Below are 25,254 nucleotides of genomic sequence, written 5' to 3'. Positions count from 1 at the left end.
TTAGTAAGTCAGAATTTGTGAATTAATTCCACATTTGAAGCTTAGTTGCGCTCAGCCCCTGCTGCTGATAAAGTCCCTTTCCTTTCTCCTCTGGGAAACAGCCTGTTGGGGAGGGGCACCAGCCATCTCGGCTTGAGGAACTCATGGTTCTGGGTGGGCTCACAGCCAATCTAACTGGTCCAGACTGGGGTCTGTGTGTCCGGTCACTGACATGGCCCCAGGAGCTGTTCTGTACTGTTCCTGATTATTTAGTAGCTGTTCTGGAGGACTAACTAAATCCCACACCTTGCTAAGTCACCATCTTGGTACCTCCCCTAGTTACCATTTCTTCGGAGCCCTGCTTCTTGAAACAGGACTGTGTCATTGGAAGCTCCTCTTCCCATTAGCTTTGTCTCCCAAGTATGGAAAGGTACTGTTTTGGAATAAGAGTCTTTGCTTGTGTGTCATGGTGTTTAATGCTTACCGGTGCTATATCTTTATCAAGTTTGGTGGTCTGTGTGGGAGAGGGCACCAGCACAGCAGCTGGAATGGGTGTCCCAGAACTGAGGGGCATATCAGCTACTAGTTGTCTGCTAGTGCGGTCTGAGGAGACACCATAACTTTTGAATTTGACAATTTTCTGGTCATTGGTCATTGTGATTTCTTATGGGCCTTGGTGGGCAGGAAGGTAGTCTTTAGAACTTGTGGTTCTACTAGATTTTGTGGTTTTGATTCATAATATCTTTGGATGCACTTTACAGGTAAGAATTTCTAAAGCTGGGTGTGTGGCTCTGAGAGATTTTGTTTTCCTTAGTCCTGGGCTAGCCTTCTATCTCCAAAGCAATCCTCTTCAAAGGGTTGCTAGAGGGTGGTCTATGGTGGCTCAGTAGGCAGAGTTTTTGCCTGCCATGCTGGAGACCCGGGTTTCAATCCAGTGCCTGCCCATGCAAAAAAAAAAAAGAATTGCCAAAACTGGGAAGCTTTCTGGCCCTTTCTGGGTGGCCTGTGAGCTTTAGCTTATGATGCTCTCAAATCAGACTTCCTCCTACAAATGTATTTGCTAACTGCTTGAAGTCTCCTTTCCCTGACAGGAGCTTTATAAGGTCAACTGACTTTGTCTCCCACAGATCCAAGGCAGCATTGCTGTTTGGTGATGGCAGGTCGAGTGACCTGAAATTCTAGAGGACCTCCATGGGCAGGATCAGTCTGCCACCCAAACACTAATGTAATGATGAGCACCTCATGTGAAACCCCAAGTCCTTGGGGTTTCACTTGTCTGTCCTTCCTGGCCTGGTGGTCCTTAATGGGTTAGTTGTGGGTGGTTACTGAACATACAGGGCAGAAATTTTTATACTGGATGAACCAAGGACTCCAAAGATAGTAAAAAATCCCTTGTACAAAATATGCCAGGACTGAGGGCATCTTATTTAGACTGAAGAGTTTAATACTGGTCTTTGGGCTCTCACCTGCAGGAAGTCTTCTCTCTCCATGCCACTTGGGATGTTCATCCACATCTGACAGCAGATCTTGACAGGCAAACAAGTCCCTGAAACATCCCTAGCTGTGGCCTGTGTCCAGCCTCAGCAGTGTTGGATTTGTTTCCCTATAGGATCCTGACCTCCTTTACCTCCAACCTCCTTACTTCCTTCTGATGCTTTTTGCATCTGCTTTGGGGTTTGAACTGGGAGATGAGGTCCCACTGTGCACTGGGTCCTCCAAGGCCAGTTGGGAAGAACTGAGAAAGGGAGACTGGATATCCCTTGGGTCTGTTTGTTCAGCAAGCTGACATTGTGAACTAGTTCCTTTCACATCCCACAGGGAGCTGGATAGAGTACAGCATGTGCCTGGCTCTACTATTGTACAAGAATGGGATTATCTTCCCCTGTCTGGAGCTGGAATTCAGCTGAGGGCTCTTGGAGATGGGAATTTCCATTGGGTGGGATATTATCACAGGGATGAATCCTGGCATGTGTGGGGCCATGGTTTTCAGAGGGAACTTTCATATCCCACTTCACCTTTAGGCCCTGATCTAGAGTCTGGAAATTTTTAATTCTGGGAAGAGTGTCCTCATGTGCTAGTGGGCCCTTACTTTGTCAGGGCAGAGCAGACAGTGTATCCTCGAATGCTTCCTCGGTGAGCTAGGCCTTGTCTGAGTACCTTGAGAGGGAGGGGCTCTGAGCTGATTGGTCTCAGGATTAAGGGGCCACTTGGCATCCAGTAGAATCCTCAGGGGACTACGTATACTTCCAGCCCCTCAAGCATGTTCAGCCTTCCCTGATCAGGGACTTTCTCCAAATGACCTTGAAAATGCAAAACTTACTTGTGGCTTGGCCAGGGTTCCTGGTGGAAATCTCGTTTATTTTGCTTCCTTTGGTCCTTCTATTAAAACAAATCATTGACACTTAATGTGCTGCCTGAGCCTGAAACGCCTAGTAACAAGATGCCTAGAGGGACAGGGGCTTAGAATATTACTATTAGTACTGCTCTTTCCTGTCTAAAGAGTTCCAAGACCCTTGGGACTGACCACTTCAGGGCTACAGATACTAGTTGGATACCTGCTCGTGGCTGGGGTGGGGCCAGGACTCTGGGACCTCTGAAGAATAAGAATCTGTGGAGGAAAAGGAGGGTGTGCAGGTTGGGAAGGCTTGGTTGTTTCTCTAGCATGGCTCATCACCAAAATCTATAAGGCTGTAGGGTGGACAATAGTGAAGAATTTGTTCTCAGTAATAAGAATAAAGTTACAAATTCGCCTCTCCTGTCTCTAATTTGAAATTGAGCCTTATAACTTGCTTTGGTAAAACCTGGGGTTTTCTTCAATATTTGTCACTTGGCATGGCTTTAATTCAGTGTATGTCTTTCCAAATATGTCTGTGTGGGAACCTTGGCCAAAGAGTAGCCTGGATTTTGCTCCATAGGAAGTGTCTGACAGCAAATCTTTGGCTGTTGAGGTCAGCAGAATAGGAAGTGAGCCGGCTAGGAAGCTTTGAGGAGGTGGGGCCCTTCTCTGTTTTCTGTGTTATAAAAGTGTCCTTATGTAGCTGAAGACAGACGTGCAGAAAGAAATAAGGCTGCTCTCTCATCTGTGCTAATGGAACACAAAGCACTGGGCATAGGTGTAGCTGGCTGGCCACTCAACAATATCACATGGCCTGGCTAGCTGATTGGTAACCACCTCTGGTGTCCCTCTTGGCCTTCACATGGTCCTGTCTGATCTCCTCTGCAGGAGGCTTTTTGACTTGGTTTTACCTAGAACTCCATTCTGGTTCTTCTTTCCCTTCCCTCTGATCTACTGCTGCCAAGTGAGCGCTCATCCTATGATGGCAACATGGAGTGGGGTTAAGAATTGCCCTTGGGTGGCCGGAGGCCTGGGTCCATGCCCTGGCTTGCCCACTCCCCACTTCTTCGGACGTCAACCCATTCCTATAAAACAACTTGAAGATCCCTGAACACTCCATTTGGGCCTTCATGGTTTTTCAAAACAAAAACATCAAACCTTTGCTTTCTGTGCTTACATGTGGACATGAAGGTTTTATATTTAATATAATTGAAGCGAAAAAATTTTAAAGCATAAGTTTTTCTGTCAAAACATTTGAAACAGGTATTATTTTTGTAGCTGAAAAATATTTTTAAGGGAAAAATATATTTACCGTTTTTTTCATGAATTTAAATACACCACTTTTCACAGATGTTTAACATTTCTAAGTTGACTGTGTTTGCAGAGGATGGTGATGAGGTGGGAGTGATTCTTAGTGGTGCATTGGATATTAGTATACCTTAGATCTGATAGAATGTTGTGTTACAAAAGATGCTTTTTGCAGACCCTTGGGGAGAGACTCAAAGGGCAATTAGAAAAGGAAAACCCCAATAATAAATCCTAAAAAATGTCAGTCATTCACGTGGGTTTTTGTCAAAACCCGTTTAAAGGAGGGAAGGTATCTGGTCTTTGGTAAGGTTGTTGGAATACATACTGCCTGGACACCTGGTTCCTGGCTGGGAAAAGCAGGTTTGCGCCCAGGGTCTCCTCAGTCACTCAGGCACCAGGCTCTTGACAGGAGGAAGCCTGGGAAACCTGAAGCTGCCAGGGATCCCAGCAGGCATGGCTCTGATTTTTCTGCATAGGGAGGGAAGTGCTTCAGTGTCCCTGTGCTGACAAGCAGTGGCCATGAAGGGTGATCTGAGGTGAGGCTGGCTGTGTCTCCTGACTTGATGGGACAGGACAAAGGTACCAAGAGTGCCTCCAAGGCAGACCAGAGAGCAAGTGATACTTTTCTTGCATTGGAGGCAGGAGTGAGTATTCCCGAAGGTAAAGGAGCCACAGATGGGGCCTAGGCAAGAGTCATGTTTTTACTCTCCTATCAGCTGATGGTAGAAGTTTTTCGTTTTTCATTTTTATATTTTTATTGAGAAATCTTCACACACCTACATTCCATACAATCAAGGGTTACAATATCATCACATAGTTGTGTGTTCATCACCATGATTCTTTTAAAAGATTTGTATCACTCCAGAAAAAGAAATAAAAAGGAAAAAAATTCATACAAATTCCATACCATTTACCCCTCCTTCCCACTGACCACTAGTATTTCCATCTACCCAATTTATTTTACCCCTTATCCCCCCTATTATTTATTTAAATCCATATTTTTTATTCATCTGTTCATACCTTGGATAAAAGGAGCATCAGACACAAGGTTTTCACACTCACACAGTCACAGTGTAAAAGTTACATCTTAATATAGTCATCTTCAAAAATCAAAGCTGCTGGAACACAGCTCAACAGTTTCAGGTACTTCCCTCCAGCCATTCTAATACATCACAAACTAAAAAGTGGTATCTATATAATGCATAAAAATAACCTTCAGGATAACCTCTTGACTCTGTTTGAAATTTCTCAGCCACTGAAACTTTGTTTTGTCTTATTTCTCTCTTCCCCCTTATGGTCAAGAAGCCTTTCTCATTTCCATGATGCCAGGTCCTGGCTCATCCTGGGAGTTCAGTCCCATGTTGCCAGGGAGATTTACACCTTTGGGAGTCATTTCCCACATTGGGGGAGGGCAGTGAGTTCACCTGCCAAGTTGGCTTACAGAGAGGGCCACATCTGAGCAACAAAAGAAGTTCTCTGGGTGTGACTCTTAGGCCTAATTTTTTTTTAATTAATAAAATCAATAAACATACAACACAAACATTCTTAACGTATGAAAAGTCTATACTTGGTGTGTAATCAATGGCTTACATCTTCACATAGTTGTATATTCATTACCATGATCATTTCTCAGAACATTTACATCACTCCAGAAAAAGAAATAAAAAGAAAAACTCCTACATACCATACCCCTTACCCCTACCTCTCATTGACCACTAGTATTTCCCTCTACCCATTTATTTTAACATTTGTACACCCTATTATTTATTTATTTTTAATCCATATTTTTTACTCATCTCTCCACACTGTAGATAAAAGGAGCATCAGAACAAGGTTTTCACAATCACACGGTCACTTTGCAAAAGCTATATCATTATGCAGTCATCTTAAAGAAACATGGCTACAGGAACACAGCTCTACAGTTTCAGGCACTTCCTTCTAGCCTGTCTAATACACCTTAGACTAAAAAGGGGTTATCTATATAATGCGTAATGTGTTGGCTGAGAGATAGGCCACATCTGAGCAACAAAAGAGGTTCTCTGGGGGTGACTCTGAGGCCTAATTTTAAGTAGGCTTAGCCTATCCTTTGCGGGGATATGTTTCATATGAACAGACCCCAAGATTGAGGGTTTGGCCTATTGATTTTGTTGTCCTCATTGCTTGCAAGAATATCAGGCCAATGCTTGCCTGCCATGCCAGAGGACCCGGGTTCAATTCCCGGTGCCTGCCCATGTAAAAAAAAAAAGAGAGAGAGAGAATATCAGGCCTTCTCCATATGGGGAAGTTGAATTTTCCCTCTTTCTCACCATTCCCCCAAGGGGACTTTGCAAACACTTTTTTATTCACTGTTCAGATCACTCTGGGATTTATCATCATTCTGGACAAACCTATAAAATCTCATATCCTACTCAAGGTTCCATGTACTTATGGTGTTCAATTAAACTGTCCATATAAGTTATATTAGAAGATGCACTAGTCAAAATATAAATTTTGTACCAAATAAACATTTTTTGCTTTAGTCTCACACATAAGTTAAAGTTTTAAAATATGAATTACCATCTGTTTTCAACACCCTGCAATATTGACATTACTTTGTTCTTCCTCATGCAAAAACATTTTTTAATTTGTACATTTAGCCCACTGCAAGAATATCCGAAATTTTCCTGATTAGGAAATTGAATATTTTCTTCTTTCTCCCAAGTCCCCAAGGGGACTTTGCCAATACTTCTTTATTCACTGCCCAAATTACTTTCGGATATATCAGGGTGATGGTGGAAGTTTTATGGAGGCGTTCCCTTGGATGTTCTGAATGTTACTGGTTATATCTCCATGGAAAAGGACTTCCATGCTGAAATAAGTTTGGGATATGCTGGTTGGTAGAGCAAGCAGACAGGCTTCTCAGAGCCTGTGGCCTACTTCTAAGCCCGGGTTCTCCAAGGGCAGTGGTGGGCTCTGCACATTTCCCAAACTTAAATAACTCCTTAACCTCTTTTTTAGAGTGACCGCAGCTCCACTTAAAAAGTGCCTTTAATAAGCACTCTTCAAGAATAGTGTTTTCCAATCTGCCCACCCTCACACACTATTTCTTTTGAGGTATGAGAAGCAGGATTGTTATCAGGCACAACTAACTGTATTTGCTTTTCCACACTAATGTGCCTCTCTACACGGGAACCCTCATTTGTGCACCCAGCCTCATGTGCCCAGCTTTGGCTTCCATTTGTGGGCATTGGAGAAGATGCAAACCTACCCCTTCAACGAGTATACATCTTTGTCAGCATGAAACACAACCTCAGCTGATTGTAGCACCTGACCAAGAGCCAACAGTCATGATGATGTGTTAGGAGAGATCACATGGGAGTTGAGCCAAGCCCATCTAAAACAGATGGGTGGAGAGGAACAGGAAAGGCACTCCAGACCAGGTAGGTGTATGGCCTGAACAAAGGCATGGTGTCTGCAGAGAGAAGGCAGAGAAGTCAGAGGTGAGGCTGGAAAGGGGTGCTGAGAGCTGGGATGAGGCACTCAAACTTGATTCTGTAGGCAGAGTGGGCAAGTAGATGGCATGGTATGTCACTGGAATAAAAATCTGCGAGATCCTTGAACTCACTGGCCTCAGTTCTCTGGGGTGTGTCATGTATGCTAGCACCATTCTTTCTCTGCCATGTGGCCTTGGGTTAATCATGTGCCTTCCAAACTAGCCCCAGCTGGCAGTCTCAGTCTCTTATGACAGATAAATGAGGTTGGTTGTACCTCTCTGGGGGAGAGGAATTCACTCCCCCAATAGGAGTTTTGAATTATACTTAAAGCTTATCACACATTTGAAGCTAGGTCAGTGGTTAACTATCACGATCATTTTCAGGTTGTACAGTAACAGTAGTACCTATGACTCATACCCATATCTCTCCTAGGTATCAGCGGCGGGGAAGGAGGTCTTGCCATCCTGGCTGCATTGGGACCCACAGAGCCACACCCTGGAGGGCCTCCCTCTTGACACTGACAAGGGTGTGCACTACATCTCGGTGAGTGCTGCACGGCTGGGGGCCAATGGGAGCCATGTCCCTCAGACTTCCAGCGTGTTCTCCATCGAGGTCTACCCTGAAGACCACAATGAACCACAGTCCATGCGGGCAGCTTCACCAGATCCTGGTGAGATGGTATCATCTGCCTGTGCTGCTGATGAGCCTGTGACTGTTCTGACAGTGATTCTAGATGCTGACCTCACCAAGATGACCCCAAAGCAAAGGATTGACCTCCTGCACAGGATGCAGAGCTTTTCAGAAGTAGAACTTCACAACATGAAGTTGGTGCCAGTGGTGAATAATAGACTGTTCGACATGTCAGCCTTCATGGCTGGCCCAGGAAATGCAAAAAAGGTAGTAGAGAATGGGGCCCTGCTCTCCTGGAGGCTGGGCTGCTCCTTGAACCAGAATAGTGTTCCTGACATCCGAGGTGTGGAAGCCCCTGCCCGGGAGGGTGCTATGTCAGCCCAGCTTGGCTACCCTGTGGTGGGCTGGCACATTGCCAACAAGAAACCATCTCTCCCCAAACGGATTCGGAGGCAGATCCACGCCACACCCACACCAGTCACTGCCATTGGACCCCCAACCACCGCCATCCAAGAACCACCATCCAGGATTGTACCCACCCCCACATCTCCAGCCATTGCTCCTCCAACAGAGACCATGGCTCCTCCAGTCAGGGATCCCATCCCTGGAAAGCCCACAGTCACCATTCGGACTCGCGGTGCCATCATTCAGACCCCAACCCTAGGCCCCATCCAGCCCACTCGGGTGTCAGAAATTGGCACCACAGTTTCTGGTCAGATCCGCCCAACAATGACCATTCCTGGCTATGTGGAACCCACAGCAGTCGTTACCCCTCCCACAAGCACCACCAAGAAGCCACGAGTATCCACACCAAAACCAGCTACGCCTTCAACTGACTCCTCAACCACCACAACTCGCAGGCCAACTAAGAAACCACGTACACCCCGACCAGTGCCCCGTGTCACCACCAAAGCTCCTATCACCAGATTGGAAACGGCCTCCCCACCAACTCGCATTCGCACCACCACCAGCGGAGTACCCCGGGGAGGAGAGCCCAACCAGCCCCCAGAGCGTAAGAACCACATTGATAGGGTGGATGCCTGGGTTGGCACCTACTTTGAGATGAAGATCCCACCAGACACCTTCTATGATAAGGAGGATACCACTACTGACAAACTGAAGCTAACCTTGAAACTGCGGGAGCAGCAGCTGGTGGGTGAGAAGTCCTGGGTGCAGTTCAACAGCAATAGCCAACTCATGTATGGTCTACCTGACAACAGCCATGTGGGCAAGCACGAGTATTTCATGCACGCCACAGATAAGGGGGGCCTATCGGCTGTTGATGCTTTTGAGATCCATGTCCACAGGCGCCCTCAAGGGGACAGGGCTCCTGCACGCTTCAAGGCCAAGTTTGTGGGTGACCCAGCTCTGGTGGTGAATGACATCCAGAAGAAGATTACCCTGGTGAAGAAGTTGGCCTTTGCCTTTGGGGACCGCAACTGCAGCACCATCACACTGCAGAATATCACCCGGGGCTCCATCGTGGTAGAATGGACCAACAACACACTGCCCCTGGAGCCCTGCCCCAAGGAGCAGATCACAGGGCTAAGCCAGAGGATTGCTGAAGATGATGGGAAGCCTCGGCCCGCTTTCTCTAGTGCCCTGGAGCCTGACTTCAAGGCCATGAGTGTTGCTGTGACGGGCTCAGGGAGCTGCCGGCATCTGCAGTTTATCCCTGTGGTGCCACCCCAGAGGATGCCCTCAGAGGCACCGCCTACTGAGGCGCCAGACAGGGACCCTGAAAAGAGCAGTGAGGATGACGTCTACCTGCACACGGTCATCCCGGCTGTGGTGGTAGCAGCCATCCTGCTCATTGCTGGCATCATTGCCATGATCTGCTACCGCAAGAAGCGGAAGGGCAAGCTCACTCTTGAGGACCAGGCCACCTTCATCAAGAAGGGTGTGCCCATCATCTTTGCAGACGAGCTGGACGACTCTAAGCCCCCTCCCTCCTCCAGTATGCCACTCATCCTGCAGGAGGAGAAGGCCCCTCTGCCCCCTCCCGAGTACCCCAACCAGAGTGTGCCCGAGACCACTCCTCTGAACCAGGACACTGTGGGAGAGTACACACCCCTGCGGGACGAGGATCCCAATGCGCCTCCCTATCAACCCCCTCCACCCTTCACAGCCCCCATGGAGGGCAAGGGCTCCCGCCCCAAGAACATGACCCCATACCGGTCTCCCCCTCCCTATGTCCCCCCTTAACCCACAAGCGCCTAGGTGGAGGCAGGGTAGGGCAGGGGCCTGGAGACAACGTAATGTTGTCCATGAAGACCGGTGGCCTTTAGACCATCATCCACCGGAAGCCAATACCTGACCTAGCACACACTGACACACACAGGGCCTGGACAAGCCCACCCTCTCTGGTCCTCCTAAACCCCAAAGCAGCTGGAGAGACTTTGGGGAGTTTTTTTATTTTTATTTTTTGCCTAACAGCTTTTTGTTTGTTCATAGAAAATTTTTCGCTGTGTCTTTGATGGCTGACTCTGAAAGCACGGTTTGGAGTAGAGATTTAGAGGGAGGGAGTGAGAACCGTGAATGAACTCGCAGGAAGTACTGGGCAGTTTCCCAGCTCTCTGCGTTTTGCCTTTAACACTAACTGTACTGTTTTTTCTATTCATGTGTGTCTAGCTGCAGGATGTAACATGGAAAACAGTAGTTAAAGATGAAATTCCAAGGACTTTCAGAAATTAAGGTTAAGTTTTTACATTTAATCTGCTGTTTACCTAAACTTGTATGTATAATTTTGGGGTGGGATGGGGAATTGCTTTGCTAAAAATAAGCTCCCAGGGTGTTTCAAACTTAGAGAAGACCAAGGGACAGTATTTTTTATCAAAGGAATCCTATTTTTTCACACTACGTAAACTTGGTTGCTCTGATACCCCAGAGCGTGAATGGGGACTTCCCAGCCCTGGCTAAGGTGCCAGGGCCTTGGTGCTGGACTTGCTCACCCGCTGTTGTCAGGGGCTGGAAGCTGGAGGGACCTCTGGGCTGTGGATACCCTTACCCCCATCCCATGCACGCTAGTGGCCCATCACCAAGGGGGTCTTCATTTCCATAGAAAAAGGACTCCAAGAGGTAGCACTGGCCATGGCCCCAAACCTAGCTACTTGCCGGGGTGGCAGGGGAGATTGAGGGACTTGACCACATCAACATATTATCTTCTCTTATGTTTTCCCCACCCCAACCCACCCCACCCCCCATTCTAAAAGAAATATCATGTTTTGAAACACTCAGTGGGGGGCATTTTGGTGAAGATGCAATATTTTTATGTCATGTGATGCTCTTTTCTCACTTGACCTTGGCCACTTTATCCCTCCAGTCCACAGCCTCGCCCTGACCCACTCCACCCCCTTTCTCTGGCACCCCAGTCCTAGGCCTTGGGTCTGAACAGTCAGAAAAGGTCTAGTGGCTGGGGAGGAGTGCCAACAGTAGTTCATAGTAAAAATCTGTGGGCTCTCAAAGCTAATTTTTTACTAAAGTTTTTATACAGCCACAAATTGTTTTATTAAAAAAAAAAGATTAAAAATGGTGATGCTTAACAGCAGTTTGTATAAGCTCTTAGTGTTGATTCCATGGAACTGAAGGCTTTGCTGATTTTGACCCCCTCTTCTTTTTTTCCTTAATGGTTTAAATTCCGGGATTACACAGGGGCTTCTTTTGCCTTTTTTTCTTTAGCAGAACATCCGTCCATCCATCTGCATCTCTGTCCCATGACTCAGGGGCACCCACCCTGCTTCGATTCTCCTCCTTTGGAAGAATCCTTTTTGAGCATGACTCTATTGACTCTGTTTTAGTTTGAGTATTTTTTAGGGAGGAGGAATGCCTTTTGCAATAATGTTTCCTTTCTATGATCAGGAGTGGGTGGGTGGACCTGGGCTCCCTTTGTACACCGAGCAGCCACTTTTAAGCCATATCGACATTTTGCAGAGGATTCATGTGTGCTGCCTCAGGAGGGGTGGGCTGGCAGGAGGGCTGGGGGCCTCACCCCACTGCTCTCACGAGGGCATTTCCTATGAGCCTTCTACTGTGGCCAGTCCCTTCCCCTCCCCTGGTGCAGGTACTCTATAGAGTGAGCAGTGCCCCTGTAGGGGGAGCCTTTAAATGAGGGCTCAGTGGACCACTGGTGACTGAGCTTCATGTCTCCAGGCCCTGGTCCAAGCCAGGATTTCCCCAATGCCCCAGAGTCAGGAGCACAAATGGGTCTCACCTGGTGAGATTATTTTTCATGACCTTGTCAAAACGAAATAATTTCGTGTTCCAGGTGAGGGCTTTGAAAGACCTTCTGAATAGCTCCGTTGCCCCTAGCAACCCCACCATTGGCCATTGCCATACAGAGACATGGCTGGCCCAGAATGGCCTATTGCCATAGCAACTGGAGGCAAAGGGGCAGTGAATAGAATAATAACAGCAACAATGCCCTTGTAGGCCGTCTCCTTCCCTGAGCACCAGGCTGGCAGTGGCCGCTGGACTCTGTGAGATGGAGAACCAATCTCACATTCAAGTGTTCACCAACCACTGATGTGTTTTATTTCCTTCTGTATGATTTTAAGATGTGTTTTCTGCATTCTGTAAAGAAACATATCAAACTAAATAAAAGCAGTGTCTTTATTACAACGCCGTTGCCTCCACGCATCTATTTCCTTGGCCCCTGTGAGTTGCAGGTCATAAGTGGTGGGGGCTGGCGCCCATGTGACAGGGAAGAGGGGACCTGGCCAGGCCCACTTGGAAATGGTCTTTGAACAGCTGACCTGAAGTCTCACATAACTTTAGCATTTCTGTGCCTCTGGAGAGCTGGAGATGTGTCCCAGAAGCACTGCCAACAAATAAGCCCCCCTCAGTACCGTTTTCATTGTGAGCTAGCCTTTTTGGCCAGGTATGACTTTTGGTTGTCAATTTCTTCATCTGTAAGGTGGAATGGCAGAAAACCCACAGATTAGGTAGGAGAGAGAATGCTACAAATCGTCCTGCCACAAACTGACTGTCCCAGAGTAGGTGACCCAGTGCACCTCCTAGGCCAGGATCCCTTGGGTTGGGTCCCTGAAAAGATAGGGACCACTGCCTTGTGGTCTTGGGGCTGGTCAGTCTCCCAGGCAGTCTCAAGGCAGGTGTTTTTCACCTTGGCCCTTGGACAGGGAGAAGGTGATAACTGTAAGCATGGCTCTTTCCATAGAAGGGCCTGCCTGACCCGTTGCTTACAAAGGAGAAACGTCTCAATGTGGAGGTAATTTATTGAAAGTATTCAAGCAAGGAACTGGAGGAAATCCTCCCCAAACCAGTTTGAAGTTGGGGGTGTGAAGTAGGGTTTTTAAAGGTAAAGGTAAAAGTAGGTTTTGACTCTTTTTAGGGGTCAAAAACTAATGTCCACATGACTCATTCTTGGTCAGGTCAGCATTGATGTTGGATCTTTGTAAGGAAGACACGAGCAATTTCTCAATCCTGTGTTGTCTCAAGCAGGTTTTGTTGTTCCAGCTCCAGTGATTAGATTTAGATATTGATGTGCAAGCTCTTATGTGCAGAGTCTTCATGACTCTTTTCTGAGTTGAGCCTCAACTGGAAAGTCAAACTTTCATCTTTTGAGGAGGAAGTCACTGATTCACTGAGCCACAGGATGTTTTTTTTTTTTTTGCAGGCACCGGGAATCGAACCCAGGTCTCTGGCATGGCAACTCTGCCTGCTGAGCCACCGTGGCCTGCCCACCACAGGGTGTTCTTGATGCTATTCTGTTATCTTTTTCCTGTAAGCAGAACTGAGAGGATCTGGTTAATGTCCTTCTGGGAACTAAGTACAAAGAGTAGACTGCTGGGGTGCGAGCGTAGTTCATTGGTAGAATTCCCACCTGCCATGGGGGAGACCCAGGTTTGATTCCCAGCGCATGTACTTTGCAAAGCAAACAAAGAAGAAAAACATATTTGACAAAAGGTGCTGCAATAACAGGATACTCACATGGAAGAAGAATTAAATGTGACCCCCACCATATAGCATACAAAAAAAAAAAAAAAGAGAGACTGCTAAGCTCAGCTAGGGTAAGCATATTCTCCAGCAGCTATAAAAGGGGAGAACAGTTTTTGTCCAGGCTGCACTGTCATGGGTGAGCTTGTACGCAGGATGGCCATCCCCAAGTGCCTTGCTTGGAATGAACAGGCTAGCTGAGTAAGCTAAGCATGACTCAGTGTTCAAGAAGGGATTGGTCTATATAGTCTTGGGACACTGCGCAGGGTGAAGGAGGCAGGGGAGGCAGCAGCTCAGTCTTAGAGGCAGGATCAGGTTGGTTATAGAACAATTTGTGCCTCTGTTGGACTCGTCCCCAGCCCCACTGAGTCTTCACCCTTTTCCCCTGTACCATCCAGGCTGCCCCCTCTGCTTGTGACCTTCAAGACCAGAGCAGAGTTTCTCTTCATGTTACAGATAAAGTTAAGTCCCAGAGTGGGGAGTTGAACTATGTGTGGAACTAGGTTGTGTACCAAGATGATAATGCCAGATGTGTTCAGGGACTTGCACCTCATGGACTTAGTGGCAAGAGCCCAGGAAACGACCCTGCCTTTGAGCCATTCCTTGTTGTCTTGGCCTCAGTAAGTTCTGTTTAACATCTAACCCAAAGCCACGGGCTAACGAATGGACTCACTCTTCTGAACCAGAGTGAGGGGTTTCCCTGGTCTCAGAGAACAGAAGACCTCCGGCTTCTGTCCCACCCTGTTCTCCTTTAGTGGGGGTAGAGGAATATCTGCCTTTTGGCCCTTCAGACTGCCACTCCCCAGCAGTACTGCCTGATTCCTGTGACCTGTCCTTGCAGCTGGGTGGGCACTGTCTGCTCAGGTTTTTTGAGATGTGAAAGAGGGAGGTGGAGGGAAGGGGCCAGAAGGGAGAGGAAGTGGGTGAGGTACTGTCAGACCCAAAGGCACCTGCCTTCCTATCAGCCTCTAAGCCAAGGTAAGTTTCTGGGATCCTCTAGCCTGGCTTCCTGTTGGTGAGGTGGGGACAGCACTGGTTTCCTAGGGGTTCTGGGACACACTGAGGACTAAAGGCTGGAGTTGGGATAACATATAATCTCTAATACATCTGTCTGCAAATGGAGCAGAGAATCTAAGCAGGGCTAGTGGGATCTTGGCTTTCTTCTAGTAAAACGGCCAAGGCTATTTATTGGGGAATCTTGGGGTGCCTAGGAACCCTTGGCCAGCCCAGCCCTCCAGAGCACCACCAGACTGGTAGGGACTAGCGATTCCACACAGCTTGCTCCATACAGCCCCAAGCCAGGTCTCCCCTTGGCCCCAACATGCTGAGCAAACTCCTGAGCAAGCTCCTCCCCAGCCCTTTAAGAGCCTGGGAGACCACACTGAGGTATCAGTCCTTGAAGGGTAAGCTTTGCTTCTCTGTCGATATTACTTCATCTTAAAAAATCCAAATTGTCTGATAACTAGCTACTTCCCTGCTTTGTATCAGCTCACCTTCTCAACTACCATCTTGAGCCAAAGTGACTGAGGCCCAGAGAAAGCAAGAGAATTGGTTCAAGTCTCTTGGCTAGTACTACTAGTCAGGTTCAAACCTGTGTGACCCAAACGTTTTGGATTTTTTTGGTTATAAAATTTCATTCATCTTTTAGGGCAGGAAAGAATTATTTGAAGCCCCCGTGGGAGGATGCTGGGTACCATTTCCCTGACAGGGACCCTAAAAACACCCAGTGGGAAAAACAAGGAAAGAGGTGGGTGTACTTACCTGCTGGGGGTGGGATGCTCCTGGAGGAGGGGCCTGCCCGCGTGCAGTCTCGGGCAGGACAACATAGAGACCTGGCTCCTGGGGCCCTTGCTGTCTTGGCTGCTCCCTGCTTTGGTGGAGCATACTGGCCGGTTTCAGCTGGCGAAGGGTGAAATCGGTCTGGCCGTGACTCCGGACGGGTTCAGGGCGGCGATGCGGGCAGCCCTCCATTTTGATACGAGCTCTAGTTCCCCGCCAGAATGAGTCTTGCCTTGGAAGGCAGACCGCAGCTCCGGTCCCGAGAGGGAAAGGGCCCTCGGATTCCCAGGAGGTGGCGCAAGAGGCCAGGTTAAACCTGTCAGCAGTGGGCGGGACCAAAGTCGCGGGGGGCGGACCTTAGAAGTAGGGCTATGGGCAGGGTTAAGTAAGCCCTTAAGCGTGAGGAGAGTGAGAGAAGAAGCCGGCTGTGGGAGGGGCTAAGGCTTTGGCATAGGCAGGACGCAACTTGGCCAACAGTGCTGAACCTAGAGGAGGCGGGACTAAGGAGAGGGGGCAGGCGAAGAGAAGCCGGTTCGCAGCTCGCAGCTCGCAGTCGCCCCAGGCTGCTCCGAGTTTGGTCGCGGACTGTTTTGTGGCCAGGACTTCTCTCTTGGAGCTCAGCCACCGCCGCCGCAAGTCTCTGAGGCCCTGGGGACGAATGTTGCCAGGGTTAGGAGACTGTCCCCGGCGGTGATGGGTCTCCCTCGGGAAGGGAAGCTGGTAAGGGAGGTACGAGTCTGGAGCCAAGGCTTCTGAATGGTTTCCCCTCTGTGGCCGCTCCAGCACACCTTGAATCAGGATGTACGTAAGCGGAAAAAATTTAAAAAGGACGCTTCCTCCGCGTACTTGATCACCTCAGCTTTTGGGTACCTCCGCGGCACTCAGGTTGAGGCCTGTAACCAGTGGGACTCCCCCTTGTTGGGTGCTCTCAAGAGTCTCCCCTTTCTTCAGCCTCAGCGCTCCTGAGGGCACGGTCCAAAGGCAAAATAGCTTGATATGGCATTGTGGGATCTGGGAGGGTCCTAGGTGGTTGCTAGGTGCCTTTGGTTTGTGTGGTTGGGGTTCCCGTAGGCTGGGCCACAGGAGCCCTAGAATCAGACAGGTGTCAGGCGATTCACTCTTTCCCTGGTACTATCCTAGAGGGTGTGCATGTGGAAGCCCCAGGGAACACCTTTTCCAAAGGTGCCTTCAAGCATGGAGCATATACTGGGTCAGCATGGAATGTCCATAGCCTGGCCAGGACTCCCAGGATCAGGACTGAGGGTTCTGTTGCCTTATGTCATGGTGTTAAGTGCATCAGGTTTACCAAGGGTAAAGTCCGAATTTGGGACCTGCCAAAATGATGGAGCGCTCAGGCCAGATCACCTCCCTATCCAAGGAATGAGACCAGTAGTCTAGATAACTCCCCATTTACTTCAGCACAGAAAGAGAGAGGGAGGGAGAGAAGAGAGACATAGAAAGGGGCTGCTCTGGTAGTAGAAAAAAATGAGGGTTCTACTGAGGGTGGTGATACCTTGTCTCTGGGTGTGCATAGGGGGACCAGCTTTGTCCTGGCTGAGCTAATCCTCAAGAAACGTGTGTGGTTGGACCAAGCAAGGAACTGGACATGGGCGTTGCTGAAGGGGACATAGTCCTTAAGAAACACATTGTGCATTGGTGGGAGTGGCGGAGGGGGTGGCGGGAGGGAGAGCAGTTCTGCCTTCCTGTGTCTGTTGCAGTGACTAGAGTGCAAATGAGAGGCTGAAGAGGCAATGACTGTGACCTCCAATTGCTCTGACCCAGCAATCTCTGTGTCTCCTAAGCCCTGCCTTGTCAGGCAGACATATCAGCTTACTCCCAGACCTCTAGCCTCCTCAGAGAAGCTTGGAGCCAAACAGGGCTAGGAGACAAACCACCCTGTGGATCCATGGAGCAGAGCCGTGAATGGGCTTAGACTTGGTTGGAATCAGAAAAGACAGGGGACTGGACTCAGCTGACCCTGTGGCCCTTATGCTCTTTTGGTGGCAGGTGGAGGAAGTCCTTTGCCCAGCCTTGCTAGGAATTCCTCAGTCTGCACTGTAAGCTCATTGTCAGAAAGACTGCCTTCCTGGAAAGCTGATGCCCACATCAGGCCTCCCAGCTGGAGGGGTTATTAATACATAAATAGCAGTGGTAACTCAGATGTTGCTGCTCAATGGCTACCTGTTGCCACCCAGCCCAGAACCTTGGAGAACCAGGTAGGGTTCTGATTCATACCTCCTCAGAATACACTGATGTCAGGTGTAACTTCAACCCTCATAGCCTGGCCTGGTGATGCTGTGGCCACACCCACTGCTGTGGAGCAGAACTGTGGTCTTGCATTGAGTGCTGTCAAGCCCTCCAGGCTCAGGGCCTGATTTGGGAGCAGGCAGGCAAAAGCCAGAGTTGGAGAGTACAAGCTCAGTGAGGGCAAAGTAGGCTCAACAGTATTGGTTTCTGCTGCATCCTTGATGCCACATTTAACTAAATCAAAATCATCCATCCTGGCAGGGACCTAAGGAGTCCCCTGGACCTTTCTAATTGCCACAAAGGTTTGCTTCACCATCAGAGACCCACCTTCCATCCCATTCTGTTCTTACCTTCTGTTGTCTTCTGGGTGCTGCCTGGGCACTCAGACAGGATGAGCTGAGCCTCTATCACAATTTGCTGTAACCAGGACAAAGATGGAGTTCGATAGAGAGAGTGGCTATATCCTATGGCTCACAATATCTGGTAGTGAACGGTGATTCTCAGTAAAACTCTTTTTACTTGGAAGAAGTAGAGCCTAAAAGGGGTCAGGGGCAGTTTTCCCTTTAAGAGGCACCCAAAAATCTGAGCCTGATGGAGAAGTAGGGGCACTGTCCCTTCCCCTGGACTGTCCAAATCATGTCTAAACCTTGATTACCTGGGTTTTAAGCATATGGACTGGTCAGGAGAGGGCACAAGGGCATGACCTTACACCCGGGCATGTTCTTCCCCTGTCCACGTGTTAAGGGTTGAACTGTATTGTCCAAAAAGATATGTTCAAGTCCTAACCCCTGGTCCCATGAATGTGACCTTATTTGGAAAGAGGGTCTTCAAAGATGTGATTAGTGAAGATGAGGTCAAGCTGGATTAGGGTAGGCCAAATCCACCTATCTAGTGTCCTTATCAGAACAGGGAAATATCAACAGAAACAAACACACAGGGGAAAAGGGCATGTAAAGACAGAGGCAGATGCTTCTACAAGCCAAGGAACACCAAGAATTGCTGGTAACCACCAGCAATTGTAGAAGAGGCAAGAAAGGATTCTTCCCTACAGTTTTCAGATGGAGCATGGCCCTGCTGACATTTTTATTTTGGACTTCTGCCTCTAGAACTGTGAGACAATAATTTCTGTTGTTTTAAGCTACCCAGTTTGTGGTATTTTGTTGTGGCAGTCCTAGGAAACTAAAACTTCATGGACAGAGGTGGGTAGGGGGCCCTATATAGGAACTCTGGTGGGAAATATTACAAGAGGGATTGAGGCAGCATTTTCTATAGTTTATTCAAATAAATTTTTGTCCTTATTTCTCTCTCTCTGCAAACTGAGCTCTTCAGGGAAGTTCCCACACTCTTTTCTGTGCCTTAGTGCTGAGCAATACCCTGACACTGAGTAGGAGTTGGGTACTCTCTGGCTGGCAAGGATGAGTGCATGCATGCCTGGAGGCCCTTCTGGAGACGTGCAAAAGGGCAAAGGAAGTGGCATGTTTTGATTTGGATGCTTAAAACCTGGAGAAACCATGACTTCATTTTTTTTCCTTGTCATAATAAGCATTCAGAAACGCAAAACTCTATTATCATTGGGGCTGAATTAGCATTCTTGGGAGCAATCCATGGGTGGTGAGGTTAGGCCAGTAATAAATATTTCTGGTGATTTTTAAGTGTTTTCTTTCATATAATACAAAAAAAAAAAAAACATTTACACATTGCAACAGAAAAGAATTATGCCAACTAGGCATCAAACAAATTCTTTATTTGTTCCCTTTTCCTACTCTACCAAGGGTCCTGGGCCAGCTGAGGACTCTAGTGCACACGTGAGGTTGTCTAGGCCAGTACAGGTGGTTCTGAACAGGACTATGGTCAGTTCCCTTGTGTGTAGCTTTATACTAGCCTGCGCTTGCTTGGGGAGCTGCTATATTCCTCTTGTTAGTGGGTGGTGCTAACAAACCTCAGCCAGGAAGGAAAGCTATGCTTCTTTGAGCTTTCTTCTTTTCTCTTCAGTTCTGTTTCTCTGGAGGAGGAGTGGGGGCGGGAAGCTAATTTCCTGAGTTGCCTCTCGGGAGGGCGTGGCAGGTCCCAGGAGCACCATGTTAAAAACAAGGGCACAGAGCTTAGGGAGCTGGCTCTCCCAGTCTCTCTGGAGCAGTCTGAAGTAGTTCACAACATCCTCAGTTAACCTTCTTCTTCCATATTCAGAGTCTGTGCTCTGTCCCCACCCCTCCTTGCTGGGGCTAATCTGCATGTTTCCTTGCCCATGGTCCAGTTGGTCTCTGGGTGCAGTTCATGGGACCCTGTCATCTCTTCAATCCTCCAAGATTTGCCTTTCTGATAATTTCCACTAATCCCAGCAATGAACTGACTCTAGCTGAGCCTTTTCCTACCTGGATGGATTTTTTTCTGATTCTATTTTCTCTCTGGTTCTCTACAAGTGTCTAAGAGCAAAAACTGGAGAAGCAGAATGGCCATGTATCCCTCCATCACTTCCATTTCAGCCTATGGATTGATTCTCTTCCCATCCAGTGTTTTTCCAAAATGGCTGCCACATATCATGCTGAAGTGGAAAGAAAAATACCTTTAGCAAGTGAAGCTTAGAGGGCTGGGAAACTCCTTCAGGGTCTCCAGGTCTATCCTGTCCTTGGTGGGGTGGCAACTAGATGTAAGAGGGAATAGTCCCAGGTGCACCACACGTTGGTTTGCATAAACTGAGATAAAGAGCCATGATTTGTTCAGTTGTCATAAAGAACAGTTAAGCCTAAAAAATTCTCCTAGGTGTGTAGAGACAACTCATTGACAACCGCTACAGGAGGAGGAACTCGTGACACAACCTTAGCATCCACCCTGTTATTCATTAGGTCAAAAGCCTGAATGTGGTGATGTAGGAGATGGAGCCAAACTTCTCGCTAGGATGATTTTAAGCTATTGGAAGCACAGATGAGAAAACTGCTCAGAGCAGACAGAGAACCCAGCCCAAAACACAGCCCCACAGGACCAGACCAGGAGGTAGGGCCAGGCAGACAAGGTCCTGCTGTTGAGAAGCCCCTGGTCTAGGTCAAGAGGAGGAAATGACCTCTAAAACAGTGAGTAAAAATAAGAGACTGGAATCAGAGCTCCAGACAATCAGAGGCCGTTCTAGTTGGCTAGCTGCTGTAATGCAAAATACCAGAAACAGAATGGCTTTTAAAAAGGGAAATTTGATAAGTTGCTAGTTTACAGTTCTAAGGCCGAGAAAATGTCCCAATTACAACAAGAATATAGAAATGTCCAATCAAAGGTATCCAGAGAAAGATACCTTGGTTCAAGAAGGCCAATGAAGTTCAGGGTTTCTCTCTCATCTGAGAAGGCACATGGCAAACACAGAGTTTCTCTCTCATCTGGAAGGGCACATAGCAAACACGGCATCATCTGCTAGCTTCTTCTCCTGGCTTCCTGTTTCATGAAGCTCCCCAGGAGGCATTTTCCTTCTTCATCTCCAAAGGTCGCTGGCTGGTGGACTCTGCTTCGTGGTGCTGCAGTATTCTCTGCTCTCTCCGAATCTCTCACTTTCTCCAAAATGTTTCCTCTTTTATAGGACTTCAGAAACTTATCAAGATCCACCCAAATAGATGGAGACATGTCGTCACCTAATCCAGCTTAACAACCATTCTTGATTAAATCACATCTCCAGGGAGATGATCTGATTACAGTTTCAAACATACAATATTGAATAGGGATTATTCTGCCTTTACAAAATGGGATTTTGATTAAAACATGGCAAATCAGCACAGAGGCCAGCACCAATCTTTGGCCTGTCCATAGAACAGGTTTGTAGGACCCCCAAAGTTCAAAACCAGGGGTAGATATGCATGTGGACTGCTGAGGCATGTCCCCTGGGAATAATCCCCAGAGGAAGTAGAAACTGAAGAACTGGAGAGGAGGGGAGGGTGCTACTAACCCATACTTTCAAGTCCTCCAAGGTGCATTGTGCTGTGCCCTTTGTTACCAAGGCAGCAAGGACCCTGGAAACAGAAATCTACTCTTTTTTTTTTTTTTTAATATTTTTATTGATAAATTTTCACACACATAAGTCCATATGTGGTGTACAATCAGTGGCTCACAATATCATCACATAGTTGTGTATTCATCACCATGATAATTTTTAGAACATTCGTACAGCTCCAGAAAAATAAAAAGAAAAAACTCATACATCATACCCTTTCTTTCATTAACCACTAACCAGCAGTATTCAGAGATCTACTCTTGAGGAGGGTAACTCCCGATGCCTCCTGTGGCTGGGTAGAGCTAATAACCCCCATAGGAACCAGGGGCATATTGACTTAAATCTGTGGAAAACCACACTCCTGTGGCTTCTGCAAAAAAACAAAAAAAAAACAAACATTCTCTCTTTCTTCTTCCAAATACCTCCATCCATACAGACAGGTATCTATGAAGCCAGGCCTAGGTCAAGCCACTAGCTTGCCAGAAGTGACTGAGTGTTCTTCCCCAGGTGTAAAGTATGGCACAAAGTCCCCAAATCCCAGACCATCCACTACAGAGACACTAGCAATAGAGGTACCATGTGTGTGTCAGATACTTATTTTTATATTTTTACAAATATCAGACCCTCCAGCCTTATAATCCCCCCATATAAGAGGGTCTACTAACTTTACAGACTAGGAAATGGAGGCTCAAGAGCCTACATCACTTGCCACTGTCCCAACTAGGAAGTGGCAGAACTGGGATGTAGATCCTTATGGAGTCTACACTAGATATGCACATGCAATCGCCAGAATCACCAGTTTATTCAAACCCTGCAGCACAGGAGCAAACAGCAAGGCACATCATAAGACAGGCAGGGAAGCTGTCTTCATCTCAGGCAGTTCCAGTGAGTTCAGGCAGCTTAGCTCAAAGGGCAGCAGATGTAAGGTCAGTAGAAAACACCAGGAAGTGGGGGCCCTGGGTTTCCTCTCTTACCCCTCCACCCAGAGCCATTAGGCTGGCTATCAGTCCATGTTCACTGGGGTCCCTGGATTATTCCAGTCAAATTAGAACTTCTGACGTCCCATCTGATATATTACTTAGGAGAATTAAATGGATTTGTAAAAGGGGTCCAAGTTTACTCAAGCACTTCTACACAGTCATGATTTATAAAGGCATGAGCGGTTTGGAATATAGTTTTGCTCTTCTAGGAAAGTATTCTCCCTCAGCAAAGCACTGGTTCACATGGAGAGCGATGAGGTAGACGGTCCTGAGCAGTGCACAAACAGTCATGTATGTAAACTTGAGGTAATGAAAAAGTCATTTAGTGAACTCCCAGGTTAAAGAGGCAGCCTGCAGCCCCTCACCTAAACAGTACCTGAGGCCATAGCTCCAGGCCTCCAAGAAACATTGACTACTCTTCTTTACCACCAAGGTCACACTGGCCTGGGGCTGCTGAGGTGGTCTTCCAGCTGGCTTCAGACCACCCTGACACACTCTCCACCTCTCCCCGCAGGGCTTCCTGAGACCTTCCTGTGGGACCAGGCCTCAGTGTGAATTCCCAAAGGTTCCCATCTCCATCTGCATATAGTCTTCACTCCTCAGCTGGCCCCAACAAATCTCCATCCTTACACGACCTTGTACCTATAAACACCCTTGTTCATTTGTCTTTCCAAGTCCTACACATACTTTGAGGCCATACTAGGACGGCCCCCAAAGCCTGCCCCCAAGACACTCGCCCGGGAAGGCACTTAGGATACTCGCGGGCAAGTCCCCGCTCCAGAGCTTGGGCAGGGCAAGGGACGGAACGAAGACCCGCGGCCTCTTCTAGGGGCCAAAGCCCCTCCACCCCGGCTTCCTAGAACACTCCGGCTAACCAGTACCCCCGGTCGACACCCCATCCGTCGGACTCTAGGCACCACAGCCCTTCCGCGTAGGCCAGGAAAGGCGCATGCGCGGGCGGCGGAGGCTTTTTCCCGGCGACCCCGCGGCTGGCAGCGTGGACACGCGTCCTCGCAGGCTGACGGGGGCGCGCACGGTGTGGTGGTGGGGTGTGTGCGGGGAAGGACTTGCATGGATCGCGCATGCGCGGCGGCCGGCGGTGGCGCGAGACGAGTAGGGAGATGGCGGCGACGGAGGCGATGAGCGTGTGAGCAGCCGCCCGGGAGCTGCCGGCCCGGGCCCAGAGCGGCCCTGACCCGTCTGCCCACCCGCGATGGGCAACGAGGCCAGCTTTGAGGGCGGCGCTGGCGATGGGCCTCTGCCGCCTGGAGGCGCGGGTCCCGGCCCCGGCCCGGGCTCAGGGAAGCCGTTTTCAGCACCGGCAGGCGGCGGACAGCTCCCCGCGGCAGGAGCTGCGCGAGCTTCCGCGGGACCCCCTGGCCCAGGGTCTGCCGCTGGCGGACCCGGTCCCGGCAGGTAAGCGCTAGCTGCGGCTCCCAGGGGGCGGGGAGCTGCAGTCTAAGGCCAGGGCCGGGTGTGCGGCCCCACAATCTAGTGTGGACGGCGCGGTCCGGTGTCCGGCCGCACTTAGAACCTTGCGGGATTGGCGTGAGCCTGTGGTCTCAGGAAGCCGTCCTCCTTTTCCAGCCGCGCCGCCTTGGCGAGGCAGGATGGCAAGTGCAGGATCAGTCGGGGCCTCTAGATCGTGACTCTGTCACGAACCCCAGATTCACTTGCCCCCAGTGCTTGGGTCGGACCGCTCAGGAGGGGCTTATGTAACCTCAGCCTGGTCGCCCTGCACTGAGGAGCGGTGAGATGGAAAACGTAGGCATGTGTCCATTGTGTTGGGCCGAAGAAAGAGCACAATGGGAGTGGCTGTCAGGGAAGATAAGTGTCACTGCTAGAACTGAAAGATAAGGAAATAGTTGAACCGTGAACTTGGTTATGAGCTTTCCCCAGGCATTTTAGTGACTATAATCATCTTTGGAAGAAGGAAAAAGGCCCACTGGACAATGAAGCTTATTTAAGCCCAACAAAACTAACAGGATCATGCTCTTTCACAAAGGTTTCATGAAATGCTTTAGAATGAAGCAGAAATGCTATTGAATTATCTAGCACCAAATGTGTTCCTGTTGCCTTATGATTTAGTTACTGCTTCAAAACCCTGAAAAAGCTGAAACTCACTTAGAATGCCTTAAATAGAACATGTTTGATCAAATACCATGAAACCAACTTGTTTAAAATGTGTGCCAACTAAGGTCCTGCGAAACAATCAAATGGCAGTGAATATAAGGAAGGGTATGTCAATATTTAATGGATCAGTAGACTGAAAACTCAGGAAAGCTACCACAAGACGACAGGATAAAATGGAAGGCATTACCTTTATACTAACTAGGCCTGGGGCATAGCAAAATCCGGAGTGGGGGAAGGGTTCCATATGAGCTTGCTGAAATATGTTGTCTTGGCTTTTCTGTGTGGGAGCACATAGCCTGTGAGAGAACATAATTTTTGATTCCTCATCTGTCTTCTCATGCATTTATTTCCTCAGAAGTAATTTCTTAGACAGCTAACAGTCATAAAGGACTCTTAGTAGCTTGAAACCTACCACAGACAGGCTGGCCTGTGAGTATCCCATTTCGAGGTGGGATTTGTCCATTCTACATT

General features: G+C 48.4%; 2 protein-coding genes across 3 annotated transcripts in view; both read left to right on the top strand.

Moving 5' to 3' along the window:
- DAG1 (dystroglycan 1) overlaps window positions 1–12,342 on the top strand; it is a 107,998-nt gene extending 95,656 nt beyond the window's left edge. For both annotated transcript variants that reach the window (XM_077129311.1, XM_077129310.1), the window contains exon 3: window positions 7,528–12,342. In XM_077129311.1, the coding sequence (XP_076985426.1) occupies window positions 7,528–9,930 (2,403 nt within the window). In that variant the 3' untranslated portion in view covers window positions 9,931–12,342. The remainder of the gene's footprint in view (window positions 1–7,527) is intronic.
- An 11,446-nt stretch (window positions 12,343–23,788) lies between these two features.
- BSN (bassoon presynaptic cytomatrix protein) overlaps window positions 23,789–25,254 on the top strand; it is a 127,370-nt gene continuing 125,904 nt past the window's right edge. Inside the window, exon 1 of the mRNA XM_077129305.1 lies at window positions 23,789–24,066. Coding sequence (XP_076985420.1) covers window positions 23,864–24,066 — 203 coding nt within the window. The 5' untranslated portion in view covers window positions 23,789–23,863. The remainder of the gene's footprint in view (window positions 24,067–25,254) is intronic.

This window comes from Tamandua tetradactyla, chromosome 15 (genome assembly GCF_023851605.1).
Source record: "Tamandua tetradactyla isolate mTamTet1 chromosome 15, mTamTet1.pri, whole genome shotgun sequence".
NCBI lineage: Eukaryota > Metazoa > Chordata > Mammalia > Pilosa > Myrmecophagidae > Tamandua > Tamandua tetradactyla.
Note: the sequence above shows the minus strand (reverse complement) of the source record. Positions and strands in the feature narration are given on the sequence as shown.